This window comes from Schistocerca serialis, chromosome 2 (genome assembly GCF_023864345.2).
Source record: "Schistocerca serialis cubense isolate TAMUIC-IGC-003099 chromosome 2, iqSchSeri2.2, whole genome shotgun sequence".
NCBI lineage: Eukaryota > Metazoa > Arthropoda > Insecta > Orthoptera > Acrididae > Schistocerca > Schistocerca serialis.
Genome location: NC_064639.1, coordinates 621,970,371 through 621,985,449, shown reverse-complemented (window position 1 = coordinate 621,985,449; position 15,079 = coordinate 621,970,371). Strand labels below are relative to the sequence as shown.

The following is a 15,079-nucleotide window of genomic DNA, read 5'->3' as shown; positions in this document are numbered from 1 at the left end:
AGAACACGGGAAGAGTGTCACAAACTGTCAGCGGGGTCACCAGTGTGGGGATTTGGGTCCTTATCATTATAAATAACAACCCGTTAATCCACTTGTTAAAACAATGAGCACATTTATTGTCACACTTCAGATGTACGTCATTACACATCGAAAGTATCACATAGACAGAACATAATGGCCGCCTTGGCCCAAAGATTTTTTGCACGCCAGAGATGTTATGGCATGTCAGTGTTGCCACAACTATATTCAAAATGTTTCTCACATTTAGATATCAGTGATTTTGAAATCTGGATTCAGAATATGGAAAACAGTTTTCTCTTCACTCGAACATGCTTTACTGCTGCCAATGCATGACCGATAGATTTTTTGCTTGTAATACCATTAGATTCTTCTGTGGTTTGTAACTTAATGAAAAATTCAGTCACTGTTGTGTAACATTGTTTAGGAGAAGATTAAACTGAAGTGTGTTGTAGATAAGATGGGTGCATGTTTTGTACTGATTGCATATTTTTACTTGACCCCTAAGTGATTAGTGGAAGTCAGCTGACTTCGAGCTGCTCCAGAATATTTACAGTCACTGCCAACATTAGCTACATACGGGTAACAGTATTGTGCAACATAACAATAAGTAGCCATTATGAATATAGTGTTGATCCATGTGTGGTAGTGTGCTTAGTGATTGTTAATATTATTTACCAAAATGAGTAAAGAGGCTGTACCTGGTGCCTGATTCTTGTGGCAACTCACCAGCAACTTTTGTGTCCCTTCTACGATGCATTATCTTATTACAATTTTATTTCTTATATAAACTGTAAAATGGCTGCTCTGGGAGGAGAATGCGAGGCTTGTCTCAGTAGCCAATGTGCTCCTAGCCGATTGCAAGCTTCCACTCCCAGCATCCTGCTCTCAGGGGCCAAGTAGAAGTGTGTGATTAGTATGGCATTTATTATTTTTAAGTATAATCATTGTACAAAGCAAGATGCTTCACATTTATTTTCAGAGTTCATGGCACACTGCATGCATTTCAGAAGATACTGGCAAAAGGTGGCATCAGAGGTCTATGGAAAGGCTCAATACCAAATGTTCAGAGAGCAGCTCTTGTAAATCTTGGTGATCTCACAACATATGATTCTGCAAAGCAGTTTATACTTACTCACACATCACTACCAGATAGCCATCTAACTCACATGCTTTCCAGGTATTTGTTAATTAGTAACTTAATAAAAAATGCAATGAATTATGAGAATCATAATGTTTAAAATACAATACAGGTTTAATGTCTTTTCTTTTTTATGGCACAATCTTTAAGTGGAAATATAGAGTCTGTATGTAAATACTTTAAGAGTAAAGAAGACCACTGACTGAATAGCTGGAGTCTTGAGTCATTGATGACTCATCACCTCTGCGATTTGGTGAAAGGTCTCCTTTGCTCCTAAAGTATTTACATTCTGCATGGACTTACCTTATTATAGATACTAATTTTGTATGTGCTCTTTACCATCCATGGATTTATTCATTTTTAGTACTATCAGTTGAGGGCTCTACAACAGAACTTTTTGTGAGGCTGGATTCTTGTACTGGATTACAACAAAAACTGTGAAAATAACTAAAGTTAAGTAGGCACAAGAGTGTTTTGCATTTATGTTAGAAACAAGTTTCTCTTCTTCTCATGGACCGGATTGTTTATAAATTCCCTCATGTCACAATGACTGTGACTCAAACACTTAGCAACAGGGATTGATAACCCACAGTTTAGTCCCTTCAATCTACAAACCAACCAACCAGTTTATCAGCAGTCTTTGATTTTTCATTATGCTCGTTTTGTTATTCCTGCATTATTATTCAGTGTTTGACTGCAAGATGTTTTTGTGAATGTGTTCGGGTGTTAGACTAGGTAAGAATTTTTTGTAGAGTAGTTAAAAGATTTCATATTACATCAAGAAGAGTTGAAACTGAGTATTGTTGAGGAAAGGAAACATACACTAGCTATTAAAAACAATGTCACAGATGTTCTCAGAAACAAAACATTTTCTGAGCACTCAACAGAAGGTAAAGAACAGTTACTTGTATCCAGAGCTGGAGAAAGGTTAAGCAAAGAAAAAAAAATTATGCAAAAACAGGAGTTGCGCTGTTATGGACTGAGTGTGTTGCTTTGAGGGATCTTCTAGTTAACTACTGTTTCTTGTGGCACGTTGTATGAAACAGCAAATCCAAAAAATTCCATTGGAGACAAACTAGCCGTGTGACATTGAGGACTTACAATTAACTGGAAATCAAAATTAGAATGGTAATGTCTTTCACTTAGAGTGATTTGATGACCATACATTGATTATCCATTTTTGTACTGTCACAGTTTAATTCTCAGTTACATATCCCCCACAAAACGTTTGTGTAGAGTTGTGCACTGTGCACTGACAGACATTGGCTTATTTACAACCATGGGTTTTGTTTGGGGTTTGATATTCACGTCACTAGTCATCTCTACTGTCAGTTAAAGGATCTGTCAGACTGAAGACATTGAATAACTATCCAAAAACTATTGAAACACTGTTAAAATTTATCTGACCAGGACAGAACAAGAATTACATAAAAAAGTAAAATGGGTATATTTTGTAATGTGGTAAATTGCCATATTGTAAGGATAGCAGTATGAATGTCCTTACCAGTGACCAACTCAGGATCTCACATATAGAGCTGCAAATATTGCTGAGTTCCTAGAACATTTTGGATGCTTGCACTTTATGCCAACTTCAACTGTTGTCAGGTGCCATAATTAGTGTAGTTGGGACTGTGCACGGTTTTCAGTCAACATGAAGTGATGGGATCTTGAAAAAGGCGGACAGGGCTGTGATGATAATTAGAGGTCGCAAATGTTTTTGGTTGAATATTTTAATTGCCTAGGGCTGTGAAATGATTTATAGTAATTTGAGGGAATATTAGTAACTTTCATTCATTTCATGAATTACAATAAACAAAAGTAAAACAGTACAATTTCTCTCAATTTTTTTATGAACAGTTATCAACTGTTATACTCTATTACAAGAAGCAGAGCACAGGCTGGATGATAGGCATATGATAAGAATTGTTTCCCACCAGTGATCATTGTTTTAACCTCCTCCCCACTTTACCTGTCTAATAGCTGCACTTATATTGATTAAGGTAGGGAGGACTTTTAATATGTATTAAATCTATCTAAGATGTCTCCCTCATACCATTTGGCATAAAGATGCAAGACAAAAAAGTTGGAGGCACCAACAACAGTAGAGCGTCGATTATCCGAATGTCGGTCAATGGAACGACCGCTTAACGGAACTGTGTACTCGCTCGCACCTGCTACTCTCCCACCCTACCATCCATCATCCCCCTGACTCACAAACCAAGTTCCCCACAGTAGTCACCCCACTGGGCCACCGTTGGCGGAGCATTGCTTCTAATGGGGCTTTCACAAGGCGCTGCTGACTGGCCAAGCCGCCAGTCGCTGTGTTTCAACAATCAGCACACTTCTGTCGTCTTGGCACTGGCAGTAGAAGTAGCGGCAGTATCAAAGCTGTTCACAGCAACAGCTATGCCAGCTTAGAGTTGAGGCGTGCCGCTCCACGCAGTTTGAAGGATTGCGCGCCCCCAAGAAGAGCTTCTCACGGTGCAAACAGTCACCTTCTGTTCTCTGTTACGACCACTTGTGTGCTGCTGCGTGAAGAAGTGAACTTGACGATACAAAATGCTTAAACGTAAACGTGTTGTCCTTTCTATGAGGGACAAGTACGAGATGCCTGTTTTTATGAATAAATTTACTGTACAGTACTTCTTTTTGGCAAATAAACATGTACAGTTTGATTATCCGAACAAACCAGTATTCTGAACACCCATGTCCCCCAATTACTTCAGATAATCAACGCTCTACTGTACTTTGCTTTAAAATTCCAGTGCAGAGGGATACGGTCCTGCTCTGAGAACAATTATCCAGTTTATTTCATCATCATTCACATCAAGGATTACAACTACCGGCCTGTTTGTTTAAGTTCATTAAACTACATTTTCTATTAATCTTTTTGCTTATTGGTTTTGCGTAGCTTGTTTATAATTCTTATTGAGAGAGTCAGGATAAATGAAAGAATTTATGTGTCTGGTTGTGTTAAGTTATTATATTCTGCTACAGTAGGTTATTTTTATTATTTTAATATTCTTGTGTCCTGCACTTTTATATGAAATGATTATTTAGTCTAACATTTTTTAATGGTCTTGATAGATTATTTTTGATAATTTCTGTGCATTAATCTTGCTAAATTTCTAAGTCAATACAGCACACTGCACAGTCTTTTATCAGCAGTCTCCTTTTATTCTGCTCTCCCCCTACCCCTGTATCCCGTACCCTAGACCAAAATCCTCACAAATTGTCTCTAATCCCTAGTCTTCACCTGTTGGTACACATTTTCCCTAGCCCTCATTTGTCCCTACTACTTGCCTATTCACATTCACTCTGTTTAAACCATCCAAGGCAACAGCTCATCACCTTGTGCTGCAGCGCTATGAGAATTTAACTGTCCCTTCCTTTTATGTGCATTTTCTCCTTTTGTGTGGAAATACACATTGTTATCGAGTATTCCAGTAGAGGAATACATAAAACATCACACTTTTTCATGAAGATACCACCAGTATAACACCTTACAACCTGCAGGAGTAATATTAAACTCAAAATGAGTAACTTCATTTGTATGGAGTCCCACAAACCATGGCTTGACCTGCTCCTACTCTTTTGACTTGCACGAATGGTATACTGAGGACTTAAAGGGCTGTTGAAGACTGAAATGTGTGCAGAGCATTGAAATCCAGGGTGCAGACACAACCATACCAATCATAATGAAGAAGATAATAGCTGGAAAGTTTAGCAGATGGTCATCTTATTAATAATCATACAAAAGCTCATATTATGCTATCTGAGACAAATGACATGCCATACATGTACCAGAAGTAGATATTAATAGTCACCTGTAAAGTGAAATTGCCTACATAAAAGTGATTGAATCTTTATTTCAAAATCTTTCAAGTATCTCCAAAGTAGTTTACAGATGACCATTCTGTCTACAAAACGACTTGATTCAGAGACAGCCCCAGCTGTGAAACCAGTCATGTTATGTATGAAACTTTGCACAGGTGTTTATGTGTGCATGTACTTCAACCAGCTATCCACCCACATGAATGTCCACAGACGAACAGAGCACAGCCGATCACCAAGTGGCAGATCAAGTTGCTGAGCACAGCAGACTTGATTATTTGACTTCATTAAATAAAATCTGAATTTCCCCCTCAAGTACCAGCTTCTTTAAATTGTGTAGATTTGAACTTACATTAGAACACTTCCTTTGATAACACAGTCATCTTGTCATCTACTACTCCCTCCCTTACACTTGCACCCACATCCATCTCCAACCCTGTCCCATGCCTTTCCTCCTATCCAACCCTTCTCAACAGATCACTTCTCATCAGCCTAGTTTGATTCATGTATCCATTGATCCACCCCCACATAGTCTCCTCTGCTGTTTCCTTCTTCCCCTGTTCTGTCCCCCCACCCACTATCCCCTTCCTCTTAATTCCAACCTCTTATTTCATCACATACCCAATGTACTTTCCCTGCGAGCCTCATAAACCATTGCTGATTTCTATCACATTATGCTGCTACAGCCCTGTCTCCAGTTTATTATGAGTAGGACAAGAAATGTTGGACATTAGTATTTTGCTGTTGAAGTAGGTTGATAGTTAATTCGAGAAAACTGAGAACTGGTCTTTAGAATACACTTTCAGTTGCTAGCAAGGATTTCAGTTTGAGAGATGGGGTGTAGGTAATTGAGATAGAACAATAGTGGTATCTTATAGAGGGATAAAGAATGTTTCATAGGTGCACGATTCTTGGAAATTTGTTTCTCTAGTATTAGATTTATGAGGGATAGAGCTTGGCAGAATCAGGAGATCAATGAGAAAGGATGGTTGCCTGCCAAGAAGAGAATTTCTATGGTTAGGCAATTTGAGGAAGGGAAATTCCATGTATTAGGCAGCAGTTAAAGAACAGGATGTTGGGTTGTATTTTAGCTAGGAATAGGAATGTGTATCTGTATTCTACATATGCAATCATATTCTGAAAAACACTGAGAAGTACATGACAGGAAAGACAGCACTTCCAATTTTGCCGTATATTGAGGTTTCATCCTGTTCCACTCGTGTTTGGAGTGTGGGAAGAATGTCTACTCAAATGCCTCTCTGTCCATTTTACTGTATCTTATCCTTTTAATAGGAAAGAGGAAGTTTTAAATTTAGACAAAATATGGATGTCGACGTTGCACCAGCAGAATGACAATCGATTACTCTTAATCGAGAATGATGATGCCTTCCAAAGATAGGCATACTGTCGGCATCATGTGACAAATGGTGGTGCCCTCTACACACTCTACAAATACAAGAGTACCTGGAGCCTCAGTGGCAGTAGCCAGACGACCTCAGAAGATGTCTCCCGCAGATGGAGACGAAATGTCAGGTGGAAATTTTATACATCGACCACGGCCTCTCAGCTCAGAAGTTTTAACTGAAGACAACACCGGCCATGAAAGCCTACATTGTATGATGTGAATTTATTGTTAATATTGTCAATCAAGTCATTAATATACAACAAGACAAGTTCTTCATCTGTTGATGACTTCCATCCAAGATAATATTCTGCCTCCTTCCTACCAAGAAATCCTCAATTCAGACACAGATTTGAATCTGACAGGGACTCCACTGCTCCTTGGACTCTTCTCAATTTTAGTGATCTGAGCTGTTTTCATTGCTATTGGTACCATTATCTATGTTACTCATCTTTGCAGTGCTGCAAGAACTGAAGTGAGGCATTGCTCCTTGATCCATCTTTGTAAAAGAACAGCTCAGAATTTCAGCATTTGCTGTGACACACTTCATTTTCATTCCTTTTGTTTTCCATGAGTGTCTGGATACTAACTTTCATGCCACTGCGTGACTTTGCATATGACCTGAATTTCTCTGGGTTTTGTGAGATGTCTTTTGATAAGTACCATTTTTTCAATGTTTTGTCATGCCCCACTGTAATTATACCATTTGATTATTAGTAGGTTGAAGTCTCCTTCAGTGATGGCAATATATTTGGGGAACATATGTATTAGCAAGCCAAAGTCTTCCTTAAGGTTTTTATCTTACATCTGGAGGTGAATTTAATTGGCAATTGGAGAACCCATCATAAGTTTATGCCCACTGTTGATACTGAGTTTGGCCCAAATGATCTCATATGTAGCTTCTGTTATTTTCTCAGTAGATTTGAATTTCCTGTTTCCTGTGAAGAAAACACCACTTTCACATGCCATCAACCTATCTTTTTAGAGAAGGAAAGTTGCGACTCACCATGTAGCAGAGATGCTGAGTTGTGATAGGCACAACAAAAAGATTCACACAATTGTAGATTTCGGCCATTAAGGCCTTTGTCAGCAATAGACACACACACACACACACACACACACACACACACACACACATGAAACTTGCACAGCCGTCTGCAGTCTCAGACAACTGAAACCACCCTGCCAGTGGTTTCAGCTGTCTGAGACTGCAGACATGTGTGCAAGTTTCGTTCTTGTGTGTGTGTGTGTGTGTGTGTGTGTGTGTGTGTGTGTGTGTGTCTATTGCTGACAAAGGCCTTTATGGCTAAAAGCTATAATTGTGTGAATCTTTTTGTTGTGCCTATCGCGACTCAGCATCTCCGCTATATGATGAGTAGCAACTTTCCTTCTCTAATATTGTTACATTCTGTCCTGGATTTTCCATTGCTTGATTTCAATCTATCTTTTTGATATACATTTAGATTTACCACAAATATCTCATTACTGTAAAATTTGAGTTTTAGCCATCCTTCTGTCTTCTTTTTCTGCATGTGCATTTGTCCTGCACTGGCACAGGTTCAGCATTGTTATGTACAGATTTTGCAAGGTTGGTGTAAGGGTGGTCAGATGCCCTTCCTTTCACCACTTACCCCCTGGGACAGAATATGAGTACCCCCAACTGTCGGCATGTAGTGTTATTCATGTGCAAGTGAGCAAAGGTTTTTGAGATGTTTGTGAATTGTGTAACTGAGGTGAGACTGTGCACCAACCAAGTGTTCACCTAATGGATTGTGAGAAAGTGTCTAAAAACCAAGTTCAGACTAGCCGCCACAATGACCCTCGCCCATGATCCTCTGGGTGGATTTGATGTGGAACTGATGCACCTACCCATCCTGGAAGGGTGCTTTAACATACATGGGTATCTGGGCAGGTCAGTTTAGCCAGTTTCTGTACTTACTATTTTATGAACTCCACTGCTTTGGCAGTTGTCACAACTGTGGGAGCCTTTCTTTGGGTCTCACATTAATGCTGTGGTGTCCCCTCCAGATATCTTTATCTGAACTGAAGGAGAGCACCTATTCAAAAACACCCTTAAACTGGAAAATCATAAGCTATCTGATTACAGATCCTTTAAAGTCTACACTTCAAGCTTTCTGGCAGATTAGAACTGTATGCTCAAGCAAGGCTCAAATCCAAGACCTCACCTTTTGCAGGCAATTCTCTTACTGACTAAACTAAGCAGGTATGATTTTAAGACCTGCTCTCACAGCTTAATTCTCCCAGAATCCTCCTCCTGCTATCCAAGTCTGTGTCTTAAGCCATTTTTCCACAATGTCCTTACTTCCAGGAACACCAGTCCAGCAAGATATGATGGAGAGCTTCTCTGAAGTTTGGAAGGCGAGAGAGAGGTACTGGCAAAAGAGAAGCCATGAGGGTGGTATCAGGGTAGCTCAGTCGGAAAGAGCAAGTCCTGCAAAAGACAATATTCTGGGTTTTATTTCCAATCTGGCATAAGTTTGATCTGCAAGGAAATTTCAAAACAGCATACACTCTACTGTAAGTGATAACAGATATATAGGCAAGTCTGCTGTATAGTACAACTAATTTTCTTGTATTTGTATCCTACATTCGTACATTTATGGAGCAGCTCTATCAAGTAGGCTGTGTGGTGACACTTTTCTTTGTTTATAATCATCTTATTTGCATACTATGAAACAATGTAATTATGAAATTTGGGGATTATTTTTATTGGAATTAGCTTACTATGTATTTGATTCCATCTAAGTACCAAAATGAAGATAGAAATGAAGAAAGATTACCACTTATCATGCAGTAGTTCTACAGATTAGTAGATACACACATAAACAAGATCTGAAACACAGCAACTCTACTTACAAACATGTCTTTTTCAGAACACAAAGACACACACACACAGCTACTTTGTCCCAGCACTAAAGCCTGACTTTTGAATTTTTTTCACTTTCTCAGACATTGTACTCTATTTTCCTTCCTTTTATTGCCTTTATGGAACAGAAAAATCATTATTAATTGTTAATTTTGTGTTCTCCACCATTTCTTGCTACTTAAATCAAGATGTGCCAGCATATAACACATCAGGACAGACATATGAAGAGAGCACAGGAGTATTCTTGTTCAGTGCATGAAATGTGTGGTGTCCAAATAGTTTCAGGAATGGAACTCAAATTGTGTACACATGACTGATCCATAAATGAATATTTTAGTCCTGTTTCATTTCTACAAACAGGTCATTTTAGAGTAAAATAAGTGCATCCTCATAATTCTTAAATTTCTCTTCTCTGTCAGATACCTGTGGTATTATTCTTATGGCATATTTGTCTTATTTATCTTATTATATTGTTTTTTTTTGGTCACTTCTAGTAATAAGCCCTTTAATTACAGGATTTGTTTTGCAGTTCTTGTCAAAGCACCCTTGAATTCAACATATTGCTTTTATTTTTTGGTTTGTAACAAGACTTTTCCTCTTCCGTTTTCATTTACCTGATATTCTGTGTGTGTTAAAATAATATTCAAATCTAGTCTTCTAACAGTTTGTGCTCTGCTTTCTCCAGTACCGTATATGTTAGATTTATTGTCATGAAGTAAAATGTACATTTCTCTCTCTCTCTCTCTCTCTCTCTCTCTCTCTCCTTTTTTTTTTTTAATTTGCAAGCTATGTGTATAGAGTTGTGTATTGATTCAGTACCAGAGCAGCTATTTTCTTTATGTCAATTTATGTTCTTCATTTGACATTTCCTTTGTTGTTTGTTCTATTTTTCCTGTTAGGTGACTGAGAACTGTTGGATTATTGAGGTCTGTAGCAACTTGGTAATGTAAGTTATATAGATGTGCAGTTCAAGATCTTTTGCATGGAATTGACAAATTTCATTTTTCAGCAAACACTTATGTGCTGTTTGCTACATTTTACATACTGCAATGAAATACTGCTTACTTTTTAGCACAATATAATTCAGAATAATTTTGATAGATTTAAATCCCTTGAAGAGTCTCAGATTCCTTACAAATCTCTAAATTTGGTAAATTTCTTCTTGTATCAATCTGGATACTTTACACGTAGTTGTGATGATATTCTATTATGCACATGTGTCCTCATAGCTGCAGGTTATGTCACTTTTTGGGAAGGAGGTTGTGAAATAGTCTGACTTGTCTCACAGCGCTCCATTTTCTTTGCATTTAGGTTTGTTTCTGAAAGCTATTCCAAGAGCCCATATTTGATCTAAAATTTGATCCCACTTCAGTTATGAACGTCACATAGTACCCATGGTGAACATTAAAACAACAGTAAGAAAAACAATGGAATAGAGAATATTTCTTAATCTGTTGACCAAGGTGACACATAAAATAAGTAGACGCGACCAGACTAATGGCCAATACACAATTTTTGATGTGATGAATGTGTTAAGTGAAAATAAGATTAGAAATTGCATGTGGGGTCCATATTTCTTTCCTACATTAACCTAAACTTTAATGGTCAGACAATATGCACTACCTGATAAAAACAAAAAAGCACCCAGAAGAGGAGACAGAAACAAAATGAAACTTCACAGTTTAAGAGGGTAGGTAATACTATTTCAGTGGCTATAAAATTGAGCCATAATACCAAGGAACTTTGTAGTGTGAACCTAGGTATCACTATAACAATGTTTCCTCTCTGGCATGGATGTATGTACTGACCTGATTGGGAAATGGGTCATAAAACTGTTGCATCCTCTCCTGAAGCAAGATGACTTGTTGTAAATGGCACTGTATGTCATAGTTAATGACACTGAGACAGAGTTGACGTCCAGGCTGCTCCCATGCATGAACTATCGTGGACAAATCTGTGTCTTTTGCTGGTCATGGGAGTACCTCAACATCACACAAACAGTCCAAAGAGACCTGTGCCATGTGTGGACAAGTGTTTTTCTGTGTTCTGTTAAAAATGGCGCCATGATACTGTTGCATGAGAGGTAACGTGAGGATGCAGGATGCCCATAACATAGTGTTGTGCTGCCAGAGTTCTGTCAGTCACTGCCAGCTGTGACCTGATATGCCTGATGGCTCATGACACCATAATGCCAGGAGAAACACCACTGTGCCTTTCCAAAACACTGAAGAATGAGATCTCTCACCAGGTCACTGCTATATTCACCAACCATGGTCATCTGGGGTAGAGCGGAACTGTGATTCATCGATGACACAATGTGATACTATTCATCAGCAGTACATACTTCTGTATAATGGCAACACCCCCATCATGGCACCACTCCAAATCAAGCTGTAGGCGTTGTGATATTAACAACAACCTACACATGGGACAGTAATTTCCCAGTCGTGCTGATGATAGTGTCTGGCCAATGGTATGGAATGACACAGAATATTGCAGGAAGTCCTTTATTTATTCTCTGATGGCAGGCACAGATGTGAAGGGCTTATAACATGCCTGGTGAACAATACAGAAATCATCCCTTGTAGCCAGCCGGAGTGGCCGAGCGGTTCTAGGCGCTACAGTCTGGAACCGCGAGACCGCTACGGTCGCAGGTTCGAATCCTGCGCCGGGCATGGATGTGTGTGATGTCCTTAGGTTAGTTAGGTTTAAGTAGTTCTATGTTCTATGGGACTGGTGACCTCAGCAGTTAAGTCCCATAGTGCTCAGTTTTTTACAAGTATGACTGCCCTTACATTGCCATGCAGTCCAACATCAGGCCACTGTCACATCAGAATTCCCCAAAAATTTGGATACTGCACACTTCAACCAGCTGGCCAAATGGAGATCCAAAATAAGACCCCTTTCAAACTTTGGTTACTCTGTCTCATGTGAGTACACAGCATTTCGTGTTTGTTGCGCTGACCACTCGACATCTGGCGCTGTTCACATCCCTTACACCGGGTAGTCAGAAACAGTCTGAAAAGCTTGGAAGGGTGTTGCAGGGCAAGCTGTGCTGAAAAATAATTGTTATGAAAAAAATTTGATATCTTGCACCATTTCTGAGTTAATTAACATTGAAGTGAGCCAGCCATGCACACAAAAATTCAAGCAGCCTGCCAGAGACAGTGTTGCCAAATGTATTCTTCTTTTTCTAAAACTGAACAAGAGAGTGATACAGTAGCAGGACATGGGATGGCAGTAAAGACTGAACTTGAGCCAAAAGCTGAGTAGTCTCGTGCACTATTGTCTACTCTATGAAAACAACTGAAACTAACTGTCTCTCGTGGGCTGCTTGAATTTGCATGCACAATGGTCTGATTGGCTAACTTGCAACATATTGAATTTTCTTCTTAACAATTATTTCTCAGCACAACCTGCCCTGGAACACCCTTCCAAGCTTCTCAGACTGTTTCTGACCATACTGTATACTCTACCATGCCAGATAACAACACTAAACACAAACAACACTAATGCAGTCTGATGACTGTTCTAATCTGTCAGAGAGAATTGCAACTGTTAATCATTTACATACCCAATGATGGTGTGTATGTGTACAAAGTTATACTGACATCCAACCATGTGTTCTAGGCACTTCACTTTTTTTGTGAGGCAGTGTATTTCCATTTTTATAGAAGGCTTCATTGACTTTATGTCTGCATGGATATTTTTTGTGTGACATATTGTGAGTAATGGGGTGCAACACTCACAAATGTATGTAATATGAAATGTACTGCATGTTGTGAGAGCTCTCTTGTAGATACTTTGCTTATAAAAGAAATGTGAATACCACAATCTATAAAGTTTTTGAATGAATAAATAAATACATACACACTGAATTGTGATCAGATAAGGCAGTGACATAGGAAGCAAGCTTGCAATTGGTCAATCTTTGTTCCTAGGCACGTTCACAAAATCAAACCACCTCACTTCTGAGAGATAGTGCTCTTGTATGTATGTAACATTGAATATTACAGAACATACTTCTATCAGATTAATACAGTAGTCCCAGAATCTTTTAGAAAACAGGAAAAGGAGCAAAACAAATATTTGTAGATAGCAGGATGGGAACCAGTTATATGTGACTTCAGAACCACATGACTTCATTCATTGTAAGATGGAGAACTGGTGTCATGTATGACTATGTTGAGAGCTTTTAACATTGCATAATCATTATAATCATTATGACTATGTCTTTGATATTACAATATCCTGAAGACCTTAACTGCCAGTATGCCATTTAATTATAACAAACTGAACTAAGATCAACATGTTTTTGATAAATATGCAAGACATTGTTTTCTTGAAACAGCATAGTTCCATAACACACAACCATCCAAATTTGAAAATACTTTAACAACCAGTATAACATTTCCTGACATTTTGTAAGTCATACCCAAAACAAAACGTTTTTGTGACATTCTGAATGTGCTGGTGCTTTGAAACAGCATATATTCATAGGATATGAGTTATAATATAAAACCCTCCAAATATTGACTTCATCTGTAAACAGTATAATCCACAATGGTGCCTCCAAAGTTCCACTTATGACATAGAATGCCATCTTACACCTCATTAGCCACATTCTTCTCCACAAAGCAAAAAATCTGACTTTGCTTACACAGTCTTTTACACATCAGAAAGCTGTAGAACATGAAATCCCACACTGTGACCTTGTAAAAGTTGAATAGATCAGAGTCCATGATTGCTTTAACATCCAGTACAAGGATCGCTTAAATCTTTTACCGCCACTGCATGGATTGGGATGAAGTCATGTGGAGGAGGTGCATCTACATGGTGTGATCTCAGCTCCTCAATTGGAATGGTGTGAGTGGATCTTCCCACAGACAGTTGTTGTGCACTGAGAATGCTCAAGGTTGAGACCCAAGCTTTATTTAGTAGGAATCCACTGTACATCAGCTTCTCATGTATCTGGATCTATGGATTTATCCAGCCAAACACTTCCCCCTTCTTTTATTCCATCCCCAGTAAAGTTGCACCCAGATATGGCAGCCCAAATTAGACAGTAGATGGAGGATGTATATAAGATGGCACCCAACAGAAGACAGTCAGTCATCAGGACCACCTGAAGATGGCAAAAAATCAGTAAATCACTCCATATGGACAATGCCACCCCACTGACTAGCAGAGAACATTTCAAAATCATGATATGCTTAGAAAACCTAAACTCACACACTCATTGCTCCTTTGACCAGCTGACTCCCTCCATCATCAATTATTGTATCTAGATCTAACTCTCACTCAATTACATAGTATTCGAGCAGTATCTTTTGGTGAAGTGAATAAAAATTCCACCTCATGCTCAGCACAGAATCAAGCCAGTGTGGGGTCCATAGCAAATGCTAAGAAGAGGCCCTTGGATTGCTTTAGGCCTCAAAGTTTAGAATATAAAATAAAACAGCACTTTACAAAAAATATTTTCTCAATTTAATTTGGGAAAATTTAGAGCTAACACCTATTGAATAATTTTCTCTAAGGAGGGAGGGACAACTATTCTTCACTGCAACTGGTGATCATCAAAGACAAGTAAATGTTTACATATGGAAAACACAATTCTAATGAATATTCTATTGAAAATATATAAAACTGCAGTTTCAGGTGCTCGTGATTTATGCTGTCAATAGTAGCAGTCAGATCTGTTTTTAGCAGCTCGGCAAACTGCACCATTCATCCCCTAGACTTTATTTCAAATTGTCTGGGTAAGCACTGACTATAATTGGAGTTCTTTTCAAGTTAT

The 15,079-nt window shown here is 38.6% G+C and overlaps 1 protein-coding gene across 1 annotated transcript in view; it reads left to right on the top strand.

The window, feature by feature from the left end:
- LOC126457678 (mitochondrial uncoupling protein 4) overlaps positions 1–15,079 on the top strand; it is a 422,954-nt gene that overhangs the window by 309,489 nt on the left and 98,386 nt on the right. The window contains exon 6 of the mRNA XM_050094182.1: positions 1,001–1,198. Coding sequence (XP_049950139.1) covers positions 1,001–1,198 — 198 coding nt within the window. The remainder of the gene's footprint in view (positions 1–1,000; positions 1,199–15,079) is intronic.